Below are 19,179 nucleotides of genomic sequence, written 5' to 3' on the forward strand. Positions count from 1 at the left end.
AATCAGAGTTTTGATCGTATGCCTTCTAATCGAAACTTGACATCTCTAAGAACCTTGGTTGCTGGCTTCCACTCGTCAAACTGTTTCAGCAATTCAAGACTTTCATCATGTAGTTCGTGGCGTACGTAGTCTTCTTCAAGGAGGCCCCGTAATGCGAATGGGAGTATGTAGGGATTTGGCGATGATGAAGGATAGTGTCGTTGAATGTGAAGTGAGGCGCCATTAACGTTGGATGTTTCCAATGCAAATTCAACAGCAACGCTAGAAAAACATTGTTTAATATATGATATCGACATCATAACAAAGAAGATGTTTTGAGGTATACAAAATGACTTACTAGTATATATTTTCTTCGTCGTGGAGGCGAGAATGACCCTCACCACCCACAAGACTTCCAACAAGCGGTGCACTTAGTTCTCGTATGAGACCGTGATCATGAATTCCAAGGTTTCGTAGCTTCAAAGTAAAGCCAACGAGATGAGAAAGACTTTAACAAAGCGTTATCAGTTCGGTGATATTTTAATAATCTGTCTAGAAGCAGCCTTCGCTGCAGGTGAGCTTGTACTTACAAACTTGGCGCATGGACCCTTCCATCCACAAAAACAGCTCGATAGATATACGGGTGAGATATCGGAACAAATAGCGAGGACTGGGGAAACGATAAGCTTGATGTGAAAGTTTTATCAAAGTAAATCGGATCACATACCTCTAATGAGACCAGTTGATCGTCTATACTGCCAACATAAGATATACGCACCCCGAACTCCAAGGCGTCTTTCAGTGCCATTTCATACTCCCGTGAAACTTTAGTCGTGGGAAGCGCGAAGTCAAAAAGCTCTCCAGCAGAACCGCCTATCCATCTTGATTTGTAGTCTGGGATGGGTCCAAGGTTTACACCAGCCATGGCACATATTCCCACTCGGGTTGACTCCAGACATCCAAATGCGATCAACTTAGCGACCAACATGATCGTAACCGGGACGCCTTGGCTGTGACAGGCAAACATGATAAATTCAGCCTTGCGAATTTCCTCTATCCATCTTAAGAGAAGCTTCCAAAGCAAATCAACCCTTTCTGCGATGCGGCCTTCTCCCTCCAATGCAATCTTTTCTACGTCGCAATGATATCCATGGTTTTCGGTCCACTTATGAATAGCCTTTGCTGCCATAGTAGAGAACTTAAGAGATGTTCCAGTAGGTTGGCCAAGCACTGTGCGCAAGTAGGGAGCAGGGAAATAGCCATGAACTCCTATAGCCAAAGCCTTCTTAGGCCGAGGCGGGTCACGAAGGACAGAGACATGTCGATTATCTGATTCTTTGCGGGTATATATCATACGCCCCAGGGTTTGTAACCACGACGGCGATTCTTGCAATGCGAATGTGTCTCTAAAAGATGGCAGTAATTGGTTTGTGAGAACAGTTTCCAGCTTTGTTGAAGCTGACAATTCTGTTATTTGAGGTTTTGTTGGTATCTGCGCGGTGGAGGTTTGAGTCGTGGACGTGGATGTCACAGAATCTTCAGGCACATCGACAGGCTGAATATCCTTGACAGTAATTGATGTCGCTCTTTTCTTCTGACTTCTGACTTTTGATTTTAGTGCCGATACAGAGCTCGGAGAGCTTCCAAACTGAGCAGCTATGTCTTCAGGATTGGATTTCACTTTTGGTTGCTCTGGTAATACTAACTCGCCTGTCTCCGCTTGACTTTCAGAGCCTGGCGTTTGCTCTGTATTTGAAACATCTTTGGACCAAAATGACCATCCGCTTGATTTCCCAGACGCTAATGTTCGCTTTTGCGAATTGTTTGTTTGAAGCTGATCAACTGGAGGTATCCGGTCAGTTTCTGTGCTAGGTCTTTCTTGCTCAAGATCGCGATTCGGCACTGAATCTTCTTTTTGTGAATCTTCTTTGGGACTCGTAGCACTAGTGACATTGGTCGATCCCCAGATTTGCAACCAAGAACGCTTTTGTGGTACCGAGTTCCGCGTTTCTTCGATTTGTTGGATAGTATTTTGCGTGTTTCCACTCGTATATTCTTCATCTGCCTCATGAAATTTTGTACCAGCCTCCAATGGTTGAGGCTCTTCGATCGAAGCTGGCGTCGGCTCAGCTATTTCGGACGTCTTTCCCATTTCGCTTTCCTTCAGGTCCGATTTATCTGTTGATGTTTTACCAAAGCCAAGCCAACCAAACCAGGTACTTGCAGGTTGTTCATTGGTAACTAGTTCCGTCTCGACTTTCGTTGCTCTCGTAGTATTCTCTGTATTTTCAGGGGCTTGCACTTTCGAGTCGTCCCCGGGGCCCGTAGAATCAGCATCTGCGCTTAAGTTGGTATTATTTTCATATTCGCCCGAGCCAGCCTGTGAAATAAGTAGGTCTGGAGATGATTTTGTACCGGGTTGACTAGAGGTAGACCCGTTCGAATCGATATTGATACGTGTGGTTGTAACATCTGCCGGAAGAGACCGATTTGACGACGCGCCGGCTTTTCTGATTAACTGGATTGAACCAGATCTGTTGGGGCTCCTAAATTGGGGACGACCAGTTGTTGAAGTACTTGATTCCGAGGCTATATTGCCAGAGACTGAAATACTCTCACGGGCAACCTCGGTCACAGCAGCGGCTTTCCGGCCGTGCGGCCAGGTCTTCGACGTCCAAGGCTGGATTGTACAGTCGACGGTTAGCAAAATGCTGTTGCTTTCCAAGACCTTGACTTAGAAGTATACTCACCAATCGACTGTCTTGCTTGCGTAACGGTGAGCCGTTATCCGGAGTCGACTGGGTTGGGCCCGAGCTGCCGTCGTTGGATGCTCTGTTCACAGGCGAGTTGTCGGCCAAATGGGGGGACTTCAGCTCCTTTCGAGATCCCATGGAGCTGGCGAGCGAGGTGACAGAAGCATTACCGGTATGTCAATTTGTAACGGATGTAGTGTACGGGATATATAGAACAAGACAAGATAGAGAGACGAAAGGAAGTGCCAGCCAGGCTCCCGCCGTCCAATCACGCCTGGGCCCGTCCTCCCGCACAGCTGATGTCACCGATACCGACCCACGTGATTGGGCAGATAACGGGACGTGGATGACAGGGCTAGCACCGATGCCTTAAGGTTCAGGCACCCGCCCGAAGCTGCGAGTCAGGCCACGTGACTCTGGGCCTAGCTCTGCCAAGCCTGAAAATTGGAGATAGGCTAGCGATAAGGACTTTTTTTTTCGACGCCGTCCAACCTCTACCGGACAACATCAAAAGGCGTGTGTTGAGAATACACCCTTGTTGTTGCTTTTCTTGTTAAAAAACTGGCGATTTGCCCTATACTGGATCATTGAATTGATCAGATATGGCTATCCAGAAAAAGGTTGGCATTTCCGCTAGCAATCAAGTGAAAAACCCAGTCTTGCAAATATCTCACTAACCAATCTTCTCCTTGCAGCATGGCAAAGGCCGTTTAGATAAATGGTATAAACTCGCCAAAGAAAAAGGATACCGAGCGCGTGCTGCCTTCAAGTTAATTCAACTGAATAAAAAGTACGGCTTTCTTGAGAAGAGCAGAGTTCTTCTTGATCTGTGTGCAGCTCCGGGAGTACGTTCCATCAGTTTTCATTTTCACCATTGCTGGCTGTGCTAACAAACCTCGAACTAGTCATGGTGTCAAGTTGCCGCTGAATGTATGCCAGCTGGCAGTCTCATCGTTGGTGTCGATCTCGCCCCAATCAAGCCTATTCCTCGCGTCATCAGTTTCCAGAGCGACATTACCACGGACAAATGTCGTGCGACCCTACGTTCCCATGTCAAGCATTTGAAAGCAGATACAGTTCTTCACGATGGTGCACCAAACGTTGGTACAGCATGGGTGCAGGATGCTTTCTCCCAAGCTGAATTGGTCTTACAATCAATGAAATTGGCCACTGAATTCCTAAAAGAAGGGGGTACCTTTGTTACCAAAGTCTTCCGTTCCAAGGATTACAATCCTTTACTGTGGGTTTTCAAGCAGCTCTTCACCTCTGTTGAAGCCACGAAACCTCCGTCTTCTAGAAATGTTTCTGCCGAAATCTTCGTCGTTTGCCGCGGCTTCAAGGCACCTAAACGCCTAGATCCTAAATTTTTGGATCCTCGACATGTGTTTGCGGAACTGGCTGACCCAACCCCTAATAATGAGGCAAAGGTATTCAATCCTGAAAAGAAGAAGCGCAAGAGAGAAGGTTATGAGGAAGGCGATTACACCCAGCACAAAGAGATATCCGTCACAGAATTCATCAATACCACCGATCCGATTGCGATTTTGGGCACCTATCATACCTTGAGTTTTCAGCAGTCTCCCAGTGGAGACTTGGCCTTGGCCACTCTAGAGAGACTGGATGAGACTACTGATGAAATTCGCAAATGCTGTGAGGATTTGCGAGTTCTTGGTAAAAAGGAATTTCGAAACTTGTTGAAGTGGCGATTGAAGGTTCGGGAGAAGTTTGGTCTTCTCGTCAAGAAAAGAAAGCCCCAGGAAGAGAGCGAAGAAGTCGCAGAAGTTGCACCCATGGATGATGAATTGGCTATTCAGGAGGAGCTGCAACGTCTTCGCGACAATGAAAGTGCGCAAAGGAAGAAAGAGAGGCGTAAAGAGAATGAGAGGAAACGCAAAGAGATAGTACGAATGCAGATGCATATGATCACACCTACAGATATCGGAATGGAACAGGTAGGCATCGGCGGGACAGATGCCATGTTTGGAATAAAAGCCGTGAATCGTGAAAATGCTGCGGATCGAATTGCCTCGGGCAAAATGGTTGATGTACAAAGTGAAGAAGAGTCCGAAAGTTCCTCGGACGAGGAGGAGTCTGACGAAGAAGAAGACCGGCTAGAACGCGAGCTTGACTCATGGTACGAGACATATCAGGACCAAAAGCAAGCTCGAGATTCAAAATTGCGTGCAAAGAAAGCACGTAAAGACTACGAAGCTGAGGAGTGGGAAGGCTTTTCAGATAAAAGCGATAAGGACGACTCCGATGATGAGGATACGAATCTCGATGTCCCGTCTACAAATCTACCGCAGGCAAGTAATTTGTCCAACAAGGCGGCTTTGTTCTTTGATCAGGACGTGTTTGAAGGACTGGAAGATCTCGATGATATTGAAGATGAAGATAGTGCTATTGATCTAGAAGAGAAAACGGCGCATTCTTCGAATGAGGTCTCTGCCAAGAAGTCTGTTGCGGATTCGAGGTCTATTGAAGTATCGGCAACTGAAGACCAGCAGGCCGACGGTTGGGAATCTTCAGATGAAGAAACAGCCAAGCCAGACGATCCCCGGACAAAGGATGGCCATCTAGGTTAGTCCAACTAATCATAATCTAACTTCTACTGAAATAATGCTAACTTTAATGTACAGACATTGATATCATTACTGCGGAGGCGATGGCTCTTGCGCAACAGTTGGCTACGGGAGAGAAGACAACGCAAGATGTAGCTGACGATGGATTCAACAAATTTGCTTTCCGAGATACCGACGGCCTCCCGGATTGGTTTTTGGATGACGAATCCAAACATAGCCGCCCACATCGCCCTATTACGAAAGCCGCAGCTGCAGCTATCCAAGAGAAGCTGCGAGCGATCAATGCTCGCCCTATCAAGAAAGTTCGCGAGGCCAAGGCACGAAAGAAGTTCAAGGCTGCCCAGAAACTCGAGAAGCTGCGCAAGAAATCTGCTCTACTTGCCGAGGATGAAAGCGTGAGTGAGAAGGACAAGGCAGAAGCTATCTCGAAACTCATGAGCAAGGCAGCGAAGAAGAAGCCCAAGCAGAAAGTCAAGCTTGTCGTCGCTAAAGGTGCCAATAGAGGTATCTCTGGCCGTCCTCGCGGGGTCAAGGGCAAGTACAAGATTGTGGACTCGCGAATGAAGAAGGATATTCGGGCTCAAAAGAGAGTGGCCAAACAGCAGAAGGGACGCTGAATCGATACTTCGCATATTATACCTCCATAGTCCATACCATAGATATATATTCAATGACAACGGGCACTTCTGCAACACAAAGCCATCTCGGGTGACAAAATAAAGTCTTACAAGCTAGTTTCTCTGGAAGACTCGTCTTGCATAGCTGCCCTAACGAAGCTATAACTATCTAAACAATCAAATGCTGAATTTATATCTCCGAAGACTTCCGCCAATCAGAGCTCTATTCAAAGTGGGTAATATTTCCGGTGCGTTGATTGGCCGACTCGATCAGCCTTGTTGCTCCCCGCCGAACCGCCACCGACGGAGGCTCCTTGGCCGAATTATTTTTTTGTTGTCCGGCAGTCAATATTCAGCACAGTTTCTGTCCTCTCTCCTACTCGGCTGGGCCCATGTTTATGTTTTTTTTTTTTTGTACAGTTCTAGTATATCATTTTGCACATTCTCTACGCGCCACCTGTCGCCATATCCATAGTACAAAATTTATTCATTCTTTTTAAACCTCGCCGGCGCTCCGATTTTCCAGATCAACCGATCTCGGCCGACCCTCGAGGCGCGTCTGATTTGTTGCGTCTTCGCGCAATGGGGTTTTTTGACCATTTGCAAAAGGGAGGCGCGTTTTCGCTGCAAGCAAAGAAACCTCAGATTCGCAAGGTTGTCACCCAGAAAAAACCAGCACCGCAGTCGCAGTCGCGATCCTCATCTGCAGGCACCACGGACACCCAAGCATCTCGGAGGACACCTAGCATTAAAAGCAAACATGTTGTCTCTCAGCACCGTGAGACTCATGCATCTTCGAAGCAACGCCTGAAAGCAACAATCTCTAGAGGAAATCTCAAGAGACCGTCACCCATTCAGCGACTGTCGAGCGACGATGACGACGAAAGCGATACAGATGCCTCTTTCGAAGTTCGCAAACGTACGAAGCTGAGTAACAGCGTTGAGCCAGACCTTTCTCGCCACATTCGATCAGCGGAAGCTTTCTCAGAGGATGGACCCAAAGAGCTTACGATGGTCCATGCGGCCGAGATCACAATTAAGAAAGCGCCAGGAAAATATAAACCGGCTTTTGAAAAGGGGACAAAGAGTACTTTCACAGAGATTACATTACGGTATCCGAGTATATACAAGGGCGAAAGATATCAACTGGCGGTGCCTAAGGAGAATGACGATTTCAAGCCTCTAGATGATATCGTACAGGTTGTGGAAATGGTATCTCAAAATTATATTCCTGAGGATGCGCTTGAGGAATTCGACCACGAGACTACAGGGATCAAGAGAAGGATTCGCCGAGCGTTTGCGCATGCCTCCGAGGAAGAATTCCGAGACGTAATAGCGGACTACAATCGTGCCGTCCAAAGATCTGTATCCGATGGGTCTATTGCGAAACATCTAGACAAGACACATGCCTTGCGGTTGCCTCTTGTAGAGCGCATACTGACGCAGATATATTCTCGAACGGTCTCCCCTCGAGTCGAGTCACTTCGTCAATACGAGAACGGCACCGATAATGTATATGGCGAACTCCTACCTCGGTTTATCAGCACAATCTTTAGGGAGACCCAATTGAAATCAGGCCAAGTATTTGTTGACTTGGGCTCTGGAGTCGGGAATGTTGTCCTGCAGGCCGCGCTGGAGATTGGATGTGAAAGTTGGGGCTGTGAAATGATGCCCAACGCCTGCACGTTGGCGGACTTGCAAAGGGCGGAGTTCAAGGCGCGATGTCGCCTATGGGGAATCACACCCGGGGAGACTCGTCTTGTTCAGGGCGATTTCCTCGCAGAACAGAGCATACTCGAAGTCCTCAAACGAGCTGACGTGGTGCTCATCAATAACCAAGCCTTCACCCCTCAGTTGAACAATGAGTTGATTAATCACTTTTTGGATATGAAAGAAGGCTGCAAGATCGTCTCATTAAAATCTTTCGTGCCGGCCGGCCATAAGATAACGTCTCGCAATTTGAATTCGCCAATCAATCTGTTAGATGTCCGGCGACTGAATTACTGGTCCGACTCTGTGAGCTGGACAGACGTCGGCGGAACTTACTTTATCGCCACTAAAGACAGTTCTCGGTTGAAGGCCTTTGCTGATAGCCAGGCATTTTGATCAGGCTTTTGAATAGACCACCTGACATTTCTTAGAAACGTCCATTTTTTTTGTTGACAAAGCTCCATTCGTCGAATTTTGATGAAACTATTCTTTTGAAGACTGGACTTCTACGCCGGAACTCTTCTTTTTGAGAACTTTGATGCTCTCTGATATGCTTATTATATCGTGATTTGTTATACCTTCTGCTTGCAGCACGCTGAGTGTCCTTCATGTCCATATTTCAGCCACTGCCTCTTGTACACTAGCTAGAAATGTAAAAACCTCTATAGATGACATATTTTGATATATTTTGATATATTTTATTGAATCGGGGGTTTTCTCGGCTCGAGAAGGGGGTATTGCCGCCCAATATAAAAAGGAGGAGAAATAGAACAAATCATTGACTGATTTTTTTTAGAATCGCGAAGCCTCGTTCATTGCATCTGCCTCCTTTCCCATGCGAGCCATCCACCGGTCGATTAATTCCTGGTTATCCCTCTGTAATTTTGTGGATCGATCCTCCGCCATATTCAACTGGAGGTTTAATGAGGCTAGTTCATCTTGAACGTTCTATTAGAGTAGAAGTTCTCCCAGGTCAGCAACAGTACTTTATACCCATTTTTAAAGTATCAAATGATATAGGTAAAGGTCACACGAACATCCAATAGTTTTGCCTTTCCCCTCAACTCTTCATCTCGATCTCGCAAACGGAGCGTTAGATGAGTGCGCTCTCCTTCCAAGGAAGCAATCCGGCGAGCATCCTGCTGGGTCTTGGATTTCAACTTCTCCAACTCCGAGGTCGTGCGAGTCAGTTGATCTTGAAGTTCGGAGCGGGATCGCTGAGCAGCGGCTAATTCTGACAAAAGAACACTCTGCGATGCAGCCCCAGCACCCGATATCACATTCGTGCCTTGTTGTTTCTGCTGCTGTTGCAAAACGGGGGCTGGTACTCCTCTTTTAGGAGACGAGTTTTTGTCTGTAGGGCTAGCTGAGGTAGTTGCTGTTCGATCGGCGAGTCGAGTGTCTAGCAGATACGATTGTTATTAAACACGTTTGTCTTTCAAATGGGAGTATATTCCGTACAAGCATCGTACAGGCTGCTGTTTGCTTGCTCTCGGTCGTCGCGCGCCGCTAAGGCGGCATAGTAGTCCTCTCGCCAATTGGCCATGGCTGGTGACGTTGGGACAGCAATACAGGCCACCTATTTACGACAAGAGGCATGGCTGGACCGAGGACATCTTGCAAGGAGCACTCAACAACGCTTCCTTCCCATCGTAGTGCGAGGTCGTAGCACGAAGGCATCATTTAGGGCGGAAATCGCCAGAGGGGCTCTTGCCTAGTTCGTTGCGGGTAGGTGCCTGGGGCCATATGATTGGCTGCTCAGCTCTTACCGCCGCATCCACCGCCCTCGTGCTTCAACGTCACGAGGTTCTCCTAATCTCGTCTCTCTGTCGCTCTTGCGCCTCTCCCTGTCAACTTCGACTTGTCACGAAACGTTTCCTGTCACTACCTATCTCTGAACCGTCAATCTTTTGTTGAAAGCCGCTCAATATACTCGCTGCAGCCATGGCATCCCGCAAGAAGGTGTTGTTGAAGGTACGGGAAGCGTCGCCCTCTACAAGCCGTGAGGTGCTCAAACGATTTGTGGATGTTACTGACCACCATGTATCTAGGTGATCATTCTTGGAGATAGCGGTGTGGGAAAGACGAGTTTGATGAATCAATATGTGCGTATTTTCAAACAGACACGCGGTTCCGACATACAATTTCGTCACCGTACTTGCTCATGTTTGCCCACTCCAGGTCAACAAGAAGTTCAGCGCCAGTTATAAAGCGACGATTGGAGCGGACTTTCTTACAAAGGAGGTTCTTGTGGATGACCGGCTGGTGACAATGCAGGCATGTTCTTGTTCCATTTCCTGCTGCAAATATAGTGGTTGCTGACTGGGGATAGCTTTGGGATACCGCCGGGCAAGAGCGTTTTCAGTCATTGGGTGTCGCATTCTACCGAGGAGCCGACTGCTGTGTTCTGGTCTACGATGTGAACAATTCCAAGAGTTTTGAAGCTCTTGACAGCTGGCGAGACGAATTTCTCATCCAAGCGAGCCCTCGGGACCCCGAGAGCTTCCCTTTTGTGAGTGCATCAGTCAGTGTTGTCATGCGTTTGTTTTCTGACAGTGAACAGGTCGTGATCGGTAATAAAATCGACGTTGAAGAAAACAAGAGAATGATATCATCAAAGCGAGCCATGACCTTTTGCCAGTCCAAAGGCAATCTCCCATATTTTGAGACTAGCGCCAAGGAGGCACTGAATGTCGAGCAAGCATTTGAGGGTAAGGCTGATTTTCGTGTGCTACCAAGCTACAATGCTAACATCGTTCAAAACCAGTGATTGCCCGTAGCGCACTTGCACAAGAAGAGTCAGAGGAATATGGCGGGGGAGATTTCGGCGATCCGATAGACATTCGACTTGATGACCGTGACAGTTGCGCTTGCTAAATAGAGAGCATTTGACACATGGGCTATTCGCCTATGTCTCGTTTCCCACATGATATCGACTGGATGTTAATTTGTTCCCTCTATCGGTGTTGTGAACCCCGTGACTTCTGCCATTCTGGCAATCTACATCCCCTACATCCACCCTTGTGACAGCCGTATAGTTTTATGACGTGACCCTTTTTTGTTTCCGTGGCCACGCTACTTAATGCGTAGGCTCCTGTTTCTCGTTCATGTTCATGTCCATGTGCCTGGCTTGCATTCTCTCTCTTTTTTTTTCCCTGTCTGACATTCGTGCTTTCTGGTTCAAGACTTGCTTTTTTTATTTGGGAGTCTGGGATATTCCCTTTTTCATGTACCCTACTTCTGCTGCTTATATGCTGCTATTTTCTCTGCCATTCAATATATAATATATACCTCCGCGTGCTATAAAGTCTGGCTGATCAGCAACTATTCCGTGCCTTTTCCTACAAAATATCTTCATAAAATGCAGGGGTTAGAGCCATGCCTCACATATATTGCAAAACTCCTTGCAGAATAAGCACAATTTCGTTTTGTAAGTTTGTAGGTGAGTCATGCTAATATCGCACTTTATCTACGTTATTGCAGCAGCTAGCCCAAAGCGACCTAGCGCCGGTTCGCCGCCGAATGATAACGGCGGGACAAGCCACGACGTTTTAGCACATGACTCGGAGGAATGTGGCTTCTTTAACGTCCTGTTGACCGGGATACCTTCTTTTCCTCTTCCCTCTGCTCTCTCCAGCACCAGAAGGCGGACCCGGTTGTCCTGTCACAGTTCCCCGAACACTGTCGGTAATTAATCGCAAGCGAAAAGCCCAAGCAGGGGCAAGTAAACGTCAAGCCTTCATGGGAATGAGAGCGGAGATCTAAGGTCACTGCTGACCATCTAGTACTAGCTAATCATAAGAGCAGGGCATCTCTATGAATATTGTCTTCTCAGAATGGAATCTGCTGGCAGTGGGAACCATGTCGTTAGGCGATCGAAGACCGCCAAAACGTATGGGATGGCACGGCACACAACGGGTATAATTCTCCTTATGTGCGTGGTCTTTCTATGGACAGCCTCGAATTTTCTAGCAAGTGTTTGTGTGCCCCTTCTTATCAGCTGATATACCAGACTTTGAGTAGTTCCATGCTGATGAAAATTACTCGAGCAGAATATACTCGCAGATGACAGCTATTCGCACCCATTTTTCATCACGTACATCAACACATCGTGCTTTGTGGTATTTCTGCTATATGTGATTGCACAGCGCGTTTTCCGCATGTGGCGTAGAGGCAAGCTGTCACAAGTCAAGTCTGTTAGGTCGTTCTTTGTTTATCTCGATTTGCACGGAATGAAGGAGCCGCCATCGTATGCGAGAGAGACGTCTTCGCTAAACGATGAAGACGCTGAAGAGGATGGTGATTATGAAGAGGCAAATCTGCAGCAGCGCCGGAGATTGTTAGACAGCTATGGGAATGACTCAGAGCTGACCGAAGCAGCATCTTCGGCGGAAAAGTTGGGACTCAGGGAGACTGCGCGATTGGCTGCTCAGTTCTGCATGCTATGGTTTCTGGCAAATTACCTTGCAATAGCATGTCTGCAGTACACCACTGTTGGCAGCACGACTATTTTGACCTCGACAAGCGGTGTCTGGACACTGATTTTTGGGGTTTTGATTCGTGTAGAGAGATTCTCTCTGCGTAAAGCTCTGGGTGTATTGGCTTCATTAATTGGGGTCATTCTCATTTCACGCGTGGATTTGTCGACATCCTCCAGCCCCGATGGTCCCGTCAACGACGATCCGTTTTCGAATAAGTCACCAGCAGAAGTTGCTCTTGGCGACGCCATGGCGGCACTGAGCGCTATTGTGTATGGGGTGTACACGATAGTCATGAAAAAGCAAGTTGGCAACGAGTCGCGTGTCAATATGCAGCTGTTTTTTGGACTGGTTGGTTTCTTCAACGTCTTTCTCCTATGGCCTGGATTTGTCATCCTCCATTTCTGGGGTGTCGAGAGGTTTTCTTTTCCCACTGAAAATAGGATCTGGGTCATTATTCTGGTACGTATATATCATACCACTGACAACTTACGTTTTTGTTATTTGCAGCCAAAACTAATCGACATCTGAAACAGATAAATTCAGTATCCTCCCTAGTATCAGATATATGCTGGGCCTATGCAATGCTGCTCACGACACCATTGGTTGTCACCGTCGGTCTGAGTTTGACTATTCCTCTGTCACTTGTTGGGCAGATCATTCTTCAGGGCCAGTACGCCAGCGTTTTATATTGGATTGGAGCGGCGATTGTGTTTGCATCGTTTCTTATCGTAAATCGCGAGAGCAAAGAGGACGAGGAGCAACAGGAAGAACAAGAAGTGGAGCAAGAATAAGGCAATGCATAGTTTTTAAAGACAGTGAGCTGGAGCACATAAAGAGAGAAGAGGATGCGATCTTGTCCATTCAATGTCGAAGAGCGATTTAGCATGAACAAATTCATTTTCACTATTGAACCACTGTATTAGACAATAAGCAGCGAATAGATATAGTAGGAGTACAGAACTTCATCAGATAGATATCTTATCTAGGTAACTGAACATAGGGCTTTTTATGCAAAGTGATCAAAGAAACCGAGCAGTGGTTAATTATAGATTATACTAATGAGTATTTCAATGATTGATTGAGTCACGTCCAATGTATTTGAAGTGAAAAAAGGAATATACACAAAGGGATATCATAGTTAAAGAGTCCGCTAACACCCCACAAAATGCCGACTGGTTCGAAGGACGAGGAGAAGAAAGGAAAGAAAGAGAAAGATGAAAAGAAAGTATATAAAGAAATAATGAAATGAAAAGTAACCTCACCGCAAAGGCTGAAACGGTTCAGGAGACGTGATTATCGTAGGTGCCGGAGGTGCAGATGAAGCATTGCCACCAAAAGTTGCCTTTTTCATCTCAATTGCTTTCTTTCGCCCGATAACAACACTCTTCAGCGCACCGAGCCATTTCGCAAGAGACTCTTCGTCTGGCGCACAAAATCTATATGTTGGTCTGTCTTCTGTGATGATTTGGAGACAGAAGTTTTTCGATCGTGAGATGGGATCTATTTCTCCAGCGTTGATTACTTGGGACATTGGGATGATTCGGCTGGCGCAGTATTCCTGGAAACCATTCATTAGTACCTATATATTCAAAGAAGAAAAAAAAAAAAAAAAAAAAAAAAAAAAAAAAAGGGAGAAAGGGCAAAACGAACTCTTTCATCTTTGTAGAATGCGAGGCTGACTGGCCGTAGTACAACCCAAAGCTTTTTCCACTGTCTAACTCCTCCTTTGCTGCGTAGACATTGTAGATAGCCATCACAGATGACACGGTCAGGGTCGCCAAGTGGCCCTGACACAGTATGCTCGCGGGCAAAAGAGGGACGCTTGGGCTGTTGGTGGTCATATCCGCCGCTGGGTATACGGCCTTGATGTCGCTGCGGTCGTGAGCTGCTACCTGGTCCATCAGAAAAATCCGAGTATTCCGTCAATTCGTTACCGGAATATTCTTGTGCAAAAGGCAAATTTCGGCCACGGGATGCCGTTGACAATGATTGTGAGGGTTCAGGCGAGCTCGACATGACTGTATGTTCATTTTCGCCAATATCCGAGTGTTCGCTCGCTATTATGATTGCATTATGGTCCTCGCCGTCGCTAGTATAGACGGTAGCGGACCAGGGCTTCGTCCTCGATTCCGCGACTATAGCCTCTTCTTCCTCGTCGGTGTGCACCTCCGAGCGAATACGGTCAATCCAACTCTTTGCATCTTGCTCGGATGCGGACTGAAAACGATAGTTCTGCGACGGCGAGAAGATGCCCCAGACATGTTCACGTGTCGATCGCGCAGAATGGACTGGGGCAACGGCAGCAACATCCGAGAGGCTGACGGACAGCAGCAGACTCGCTTCGTCTTCATCCTTGTAGACGGAAAGAAGGTTCGGCCGGAGAACTAGGTAGCAGGGTTTCCACGACGCTTTGAAGGCCTGTTTGTCCCGACACGCAATGTATGTGTAAGTACGAATAGCTACTCCCCAGGCCAGCTGCAACGGCGGATCAGACAGGAAGACTCACATGCCGGCTTTTGATCTTGCCGAATACCTTTCCTCGTTTCAGGACGCGGTCAAACTCAAAACTTCCATATTCATTGACTGGTGAAAAGGTGTTAAGGTTCAAATGACCAGTGCGAAAGCTTGTCGAACAATGTGATGGGCCTGCCAGACTCTGTGACCTCGCTTTCGAATTGGGCGTATCAATTGGTTTCGGTTCGGACTTGACTGGGACTTGCGGTGGAGATGCGATGTAGAGGCTTTGCGCCATGGTATGAAGCACGAATGGTGAGGAAGGGCAACAAAAAGAAAGGCAAGAGAAAGACGACGTGGCAGAAGGAGTGTATATCAGCGCGAGGGTTTTGTGACTGGAGTTATGATGCTCCCAACAAATCGATGATCCGCTATATCACCAACGCTGGGAACGACGAGTCCATGACACGCTCGAACAATGAACACGCAGAGCCTCAGAATAAGATGCGTCTCTGATCGATCGGCGAGTTTCGCGTGACTGGGGAAAAGGGGATCTATTATCAAGCTTATCGATTGCACCGTGATTTGGGCACGCGACGCAACGACGAGACGGGACGAGACGAAACAGGTGAATAGGGAGACGAACGAGTGTCGAGGTTGTTGGAGCCAGTCCAAGGCAGCAGCTTTAAGTACATGGCCATGCACTGCGATGTTGAGGGCGCAAAGTGGCGATGCATTCAGTCAGTGAGTGATCTGCTGCGGAGGCTCACCACGCAATCTTACTGGCTCGACCGGGCGCGCCTCAGGCTGCCATCCTTAATTTAAACCGTTCCACGGGACCGTTTGACGTTTTGATATATCATATGTGTTCATGGATAGAGGAGTATATACTACGTATGTATTTATATATATATATGTAGATATGTATAAATGTACATATTCCTGCTTCTATAGAGAGGCCTAGGTATATTCAGAAACTGAAAGCCACTGTTGAGTGCTCGAATTCACTGAGATGCACCGCCTCAGTGCATCTGTCGTTGCAATGTGCCAATGTATGCTGCTATAATCTCACTGCACCAAGGACAGTGCACACAGCCATAGAACAACTGTGGCTCAAGAATAAAAACCGGCACGGACTCGAGACGGAGCGCTGACTTACTCCGACAGACTGATCCAGGCCCTGTCGCATTAATGATTATCCACGTTATGCGTGCAAAAAATACCATAATGAAACTCGGTTTCACTATCGTATTGACATGTCGATAACGTCGGTTACCCGCATGCTTGGCACTCACAAGTAACTTACCGTCGCGTCATGACGCGCGAAAACGCCTGTAACGTACAGCCCCCTTGGGGTCTTGGCTTCTGCCAGCCCTTACCGCTCTGCCCATCCCATCGATCTTGAAAGTGGCCATCGCACCTTTTCCTACCAAGCCCCGTCCATGTTGTCAGTCACCCATCACGCTCTCTCCCATCGTGTTCTTTCCTGGATTTGACTGTACGGGTCGAGCACCGACTTCTCTCTGTTGGCCTACTGCCTCCACCAGGCTTGGCCGATCGCTGCTCGCTGCTCGTGGTCGGCCACGCAGGACCTCGCTCGGGGAGAAAGGAGGTTCTTCCTCCAGCCGCTCGTTTACGAAAACCACCTCTCAAGATCTCCCTGCAGACAGTCATCGAAATTACCACGCTTGTGAATATTCGTCGTCGTGTCGCTGTTTACTGCCCCTTGTCAGGGATATCAGGGCAAGGACAAGGAACAAAGAGGCCGGCAGCTCGCGGCACGGAGCAGGACCGCTTGCTGGGAAAAAAAAAAGGATCCCATCCTAGCGAGACAAGAGCTGTCTCGCAACTTCCCCTTGGCTGACTGAGGTTTTCTCATTCAGCACTCGGGGCTCGATTAGCCACCATGCAGATTGTTCGTCGCATTGTCAAGCGCCTGCCGTCTGCGCCGGCGCTAGCTTCTCTCGAAGATGCTTCACGTGAGAAGGGCCAGCTCGCACAGCGCTTTGCTTTCCTGCGAAGACGGATTAGACTACGCGGCAATTCGTCTATTTCAATACCGCTGGGTTTTGTGTTACTATTTCCGTGTGTTATAATCATTTTAATCGTACTTATTTTCGTGAGGCATCCGTCCTCCTCGGGCGGGATTCTCATCCCAGCCGGTGCGCCGCCGTCCATCAGGTTTGTCTATGTTCCTCCCCTCACATCCATGGTATTTCTGCTGACATCCCCCATCACAACAGGCGAATAAGCGAAGAACACGATAAAGTCTTTGCGACAGGATGCTTGAATGTTGAAGCAGAAGTGTCCGGACCCCGGGCCAACGCCGCGTTCGTCGTACTTGCACGAAACAAAGAACTCGAAGGTGTTATTCAATCCATCAAGTCCATTGAGCGCCATTTCAATCGGTGGTTCCATTATCCTTATGTCTTTTTGAATGATGGTGATTTCGACCAGGAATTCAAAGACACCGTCCAAAATTACACCAGCGCTCCCGTTGAGTTTGGTAAAATTGACAATAGCATGTGGGGTTATCCGGACTGGGTGGACCATGAAGTTGCCAAAGAGGGAATCAGGAAGCAAGGCGATGCTGCTATTATGTATGGTGGCATGGAAAGTTACCACCACATGTGCAGATTCTACTCCGGGTATGTTTTTTTTCAGGCATATCTTAATCCTGATATTTCTTCCAAGACGCTGACGGGTACTCTAGATTCTTCTATAAGCATCCCTTGCTCTTGAAGTACGAGTGGTACTGGCGTTTGGAGCCCGAGATCAAGTATTTCTGCGACATTACATAGTGAGTCTCATACTCCAATCTCTTTCTAATCCGACACCCCGTAACTAATTGCATGGTTGCAGTGATCCATTCATCAAGATGGCAGAGGCAAACAAAACATACGGCTTTACCATCGCTGTCAAGGAGCTTCGAGAAACTGTACCGAATATCTTCCGTTATGCCTCTGCGTACAAACGTACCAAGGGACTCGAGTCAAAAGGCCTGTGGGAGATGTTCCTCGAACGACCTGCGGAGGAAGAGTCAAAATCAGAGGACGCAGCCAAGCAAAAGACAATTCCCGAGGAACTTGATGACGTGAAGCTTCCTGAGGTAGACCGGGAAGCCATGGAGGGGGAGAAGTATAATATGTGTCACTTCTGGAGTAATTTCGAAATCGCCCGATTGGATTTCTTCCGCAGTAGAGAATACGAAGAGTTCTTTGAGATGATGGACCGCAGCGGTGGCTTTTGGATGGAACGGGTATGCTTACTTCTTGGTGATATTCTCCCTTTTCTGATGTTTGCTAATCTCTTTTTTTCCAGTGGGGTGATGCACCCATCCATTCCCTAGCCGCAGGTGCGCTACTTGCTCCTCGCGATATTCATTATTTCCGAGATTTTGGCTACCGTCACACCACCATTCAACACTGCCCAGCGAACGCACCAGCTCGACAACTTCCTCGCATTCCGTTCCTAGAAAAAACAACCGAAGACGAAAAGAAACGATTTGAAGAGGATGATTACTGGGCCACACCTGACCCTGTCAAGGAGAACGGCGTGGGTTGCCGATGCAAATGTGACACGGACATTGTCGACGTTGAAGGAAAGCAAGGAAGTTGTCTCGTGGAATGGGTTGAAGTCGCTGGCGGCTGGGCTTCGCCATGATTATAGCCGCTCTTTCACCGTTGTATAGATCAATTCGACACCTTATACATGACGGATTCTCTTTTCTTTTATTTACACACTAACACATTAATTAACATTGAGCATCGCTTGGGACTTTCAGTGGAGTTCTTTTGTGTTTAGGCATACGTAGCCTCCGATTGTGCAGTTGTGTTTCACTATTTCCTCTTCGTGTTCTCCCCCCCCTCAATAATATTCCAGGTTTCCTATCTCGTTTGATATTTTTTTTTTCCCCGTACAGGCGGTGTTTCTGGAATGTCCAACTTCCGGTATGAACGGGAGGTTTGCCTCGAATAACCTGGCACCAGAAACTTTTTTTTATTTATTTCAAGTGTTTTCATCATTCAGTTTCTAACATTATTCTTGCATTTTCAACACAATGAGTCTACGAGTTCGGTTGCGTTATTTGTAATCATCGTCCTTGAAACTTGTATGTATCTTTTCCCACCATCGAGATATTATGTTCCTGAGATATATACTCTATGTTTATGACCTTGAAGGATCCAATCCCATGTCTTAAGTATGTAGGAACGGGGCACATTCCAAGACTTGGCTCAAGTGGTTCTTATCAGTTGGAGACACCGGCACTCAGACGCGTCTAACTTCTGTATACAGGTAGTACTACTTAGTTTAGGTCTACGCAGGCATGCCAAGGTGGTCTAATGCAGTCCGAGAGCTATAGAATGATACTGCGCGGGGTCTGATCTCCGCCTGCTTATCTCCAAACATTCACTGCAGTCAGGCTCCAAATGATCTGATCAAGCTTCATCGCCAAGAAAAGCTATGATACACACCTGCTAGACCTGCCTCTTTTCGGCGTACAAAGAATCACAATGGACATATGTACCTAGCACCAAGGTGGTAGTAACTAGGTACATCCTACCCGCCTTGTCACGGACCTAGTTATCACTGGCTGTGTCGA

At 47.4% G+C, this 19,179-nt stretch overlaps 8 protein-coding genes across 8 annotated transcripts, besides 1 other annotated feature; 5 read left to right on the plus strand and 3 right to left on the minus strand.

Moving 5' to 3' along the window:
* Positions 1-2: 2 nt before the first annotated feature.
* UA08_08494 (hypothetical protein) lies at positions 3-2,870 on the minus strand (the record flags this gene model as incomplete). The annotated part of the gene is made up of 5 exons (XM_020263389.1): positions 3-261; positions 338-487; positions 570-649; positions 707-2,659; positions 2,730-2,870. The coding sequence occupies 5 exons, from the start codon at positions 2,868-2,870 to the stop codon at positions 3-5; spliced, it is 2,583 nt and encodes an 860-aa protein (XP_020116272.1).
* Positions 2,871-3,334: 464 nt separating this feature from the next.
* On the plus strand, positions 3,335-5,931 carry UA08_08495 (AdoMet-dependent rRNA methyltransferase spb1; the record flags this gene model as incomplete). Its single annotated transcript, XM_020263390.1, has 4 exons — positions 3,335-3,352; positions 3,428-3,577; positions 3,638-5,312; positions 5,372-5,931. The coding sequence occupies 4 exons, from the start codon at positions 3,335-3,337 to the stop codon at positions 5,929-5,931; spliced, it is 2,403 nt and encodes an 800-aa protein (XP_020116271.1).
* Positions 5,932-6,513: 582 nt separating this feature from the next.
* On the plus strand, positions 6,514-8,037 carry UA08_08496 (Histone-lysine N-methyltransferase, H3 lysine-79 specific; the record flags this gene model as incomplete). The annotated part of the gene is made up of 1 exon (XM_020263391.1): positions 6,514-8,037. The coding sequence occupies one exon, from the start codon at positions 6,514-6,516 to the stop codon at positions 8,035-8,037; it is 1,524 nt and encodes a 507-aa protein (XP_020116270.1).
* A 396-nt stretch (positions 8,038-8,433) lies between these two features.
* Positions 8,434-9,187, minus strand: UA08_08497 (Autophagy protein 16; the record flags this gene model as incomplete). Its single annotated transcript, XM_020263392.1, has 3 exons — positions 8,434-8,589; positions 8,679-9,043; positions 9,103-9,187. The coding sequence occupies 3 exons, from the start codon at positions 9,185-9,187 to the stop codon at positions 8,434-8,436; spliced, it is 606 nt and encodes a 201-aa protein (XP_020116292.1).
* A 398-nt stretch (positions 9,188-9,585) lies between these two features.
* On the plus strand, positions 9,586-10,518 carry UA08_08498 (putative Ras-related protein Rab7; the record flags this gene model as incomplete). Its single annotated transcript, XM_020263393.1, has 6 exons — positions 9,586-9,615; positions 9,693-9,746; positions 9,823-9,906; positions 9,974-10,153; positions 10,205-10,352; positions 10,409-10,518. 6 exons carry the CDS (start codon positions 9,586-9,588, stop codon positions 10,516-10,518), a joined length of 606 nt encoding a protein of 201 aa, XP_020116266.1.
* Positions 10,519-11,477: 959 nt separating this feature from the next.
* Positions 11,478-12,913, plus strand: UA08_08499 (hypothetical protein; the record flags this gene model as incomplete). The annotated part of the gene is made up of 3 exons (XM_020263394.1): positions 11,478-11,575; positions 11,714-12,581; positions 12,656-12,913. 3 exons carry the CDS (start codon positions 11,478-11,480, stop codon positions 12,911-12,913), a joined length of 1,224 nt encoding a protein of 407 aa, XP_020116380.1.
* Positions 12,914-13,380: 467 nt separating this feature from the next.
* Positions 13,381-14,874, minus strand: UA08_08500 (hypothetical protein; the record flags this gene model as incomplete). Its single annotated transcript, XM_020263395.1, has 3 exons — positions 13,381-13,680; positions 13,773-14,540; positions 14,629-14,874. 3 exons carry the CDS (start codon positions 14,872-14,874, stop codon positions 13,381-13,383), a joined length of 1,314 nt encoding a protein of 437 aa, XP_020116381.1.
* Positions 14,875-16,482: 1,608 nt separating this feature from the next.
* UA08_08501 (hypothetical protein) lies at positions 16,483-18,239 on the plus strand (the record flags this gene model as incomplete). The annotated part of the gene is made up of 6 exons (XM_020263396.1): positions 16,483-16,661; positions 16,701-16,757; positions 16,820-17,224; positions 17,290-17,376; positions 17,439-17,835; positions 17,898-18,239. The coding sequence occupies 6 exons, from the start codon at positions 16,483-16,485 to the stop codon at positions 18,237-18,239; spliced, it is 1,467 nt and encodes a 488-aa protein (XP_020116382.1).
* A 916-nt stretch (positions 18,240-19,155) lies between these two features.
* Positions 19,156-19,179: part of a repeat region (Identified by RepeatMasker using a combination of RepBase library and repeat library created with RepeatScout) that runs on past the window's edge.

This window comes from Talaromyces atroroseus, assembly GCF_001907595.1.
Source record: "Talaromyces atroroseus strain IBT 11181 chromosome Unknown scaffold_14, whole genome shotgun sequence".
In the NCBI taxonomy this organism is placed as follows: domain Eukaryota; kingdom Fungi; phylum Ascomycota; class Eurotiomycetes; order Eurotiales; family Trichocomaceae; genus Talaromyces; species Talaromyces atroroseus.